The 763-nt window shown below is 39.6% G+C and overlaps 1 protein-coding gene across 1 annotated transcript in view; it reads left to right on the forward strand.

Annotated features, from left to right (window-relative positions):
* LOC119587929 (serine-rich adhesin for platelets-like) overlaps positions 1-763 on the forward strand; it is a gene marked incomplete at both ends in the record, with an annotated part of 68,313 nt that overhangs the window by 58,998 nt on the left and 8,552 nt on the right. Inside the window, 1 exon segment of the mRNA XM_037936639.1 lies at positions 655-763. Within this exon segment, the coding sequence (XP_037792567.1) occupies positions 655-763 (109 nt within the window).

The raw sequence follows: 763 nt of genomic DNA on the forward strand, positions 1-763 counted from the left end.
GCATGGTAACATACATTGTAACACGTTGCGGCCGCGTCAGTAACCCATTACCTCAGCCGCTGTAGCGATAACAGATAATGGTTATCGTTTTAATTCTCGTTCTACGTCCGTTGCCTAACCTCTTTGTGTATTTGCGTGATTGTATGCAAGTGGTTGTGTATAAATGTGTATGTTAAGCATGTGTATAAATATGTTTTTGATATTATCAGTGTTTTCTTTTTTATGTACCGGACCCGCAGCATAACTGTTCATAATGTATTTGACAGGTCTTTTGAAGGAGTCGTGCATAAGTTGTGATCCTAATTTAGAAAAAAAAACTTCAATTTCTGCATGAGTTGATATTCGTTATTTGAATACATTAGATCTGATAATTTTAGTATGTACATTGGTTTGTAACCATAATTAGTTCAGGTGATTATAGGTATACCAGCCTTGTTAAAATCAGTTCAGTGTGACAGCATGGTCCTTAGCTAGAAATTATAGTAGAGACACAGCCTTATCTGAGATAACGTGGGAGACTTTTCTTTGAATTTTTAATGTTCATATACTGAATGTTCACTTAACCGCAAAAATGGTGATATCTGCTCGCTTGTCTTTTTAACTTTTTTTAAATACTGCTGTACTTGTATTAACGCTTCCCTTACCTTCCTCCAGGATGACTATGTGTGCATAAGTGGGGGTAGTGAGTGCGGTGTGGCCCCCCCGCCCACCCCCTCTACACAGCCCCCTCTGGAGCCAATGGTAGTCGACCCCCTTCAGCAGC

This window comes from Penaeus monodon, chromosome 23, assembly GCF_015228065.2.
Source record: "Penaeus monodon isolate SGIC_2016 chromosome 23, NSTDA_Pmon_1, whole genome shotgun sequence".
Taxonomy (NCBI): domain Eukaryota; kingdom Metazoa; phylum Arthropoda; class Malacostraca; order Decapoda; family Penaeidae; genus Penaeus; species Penaeus monodon.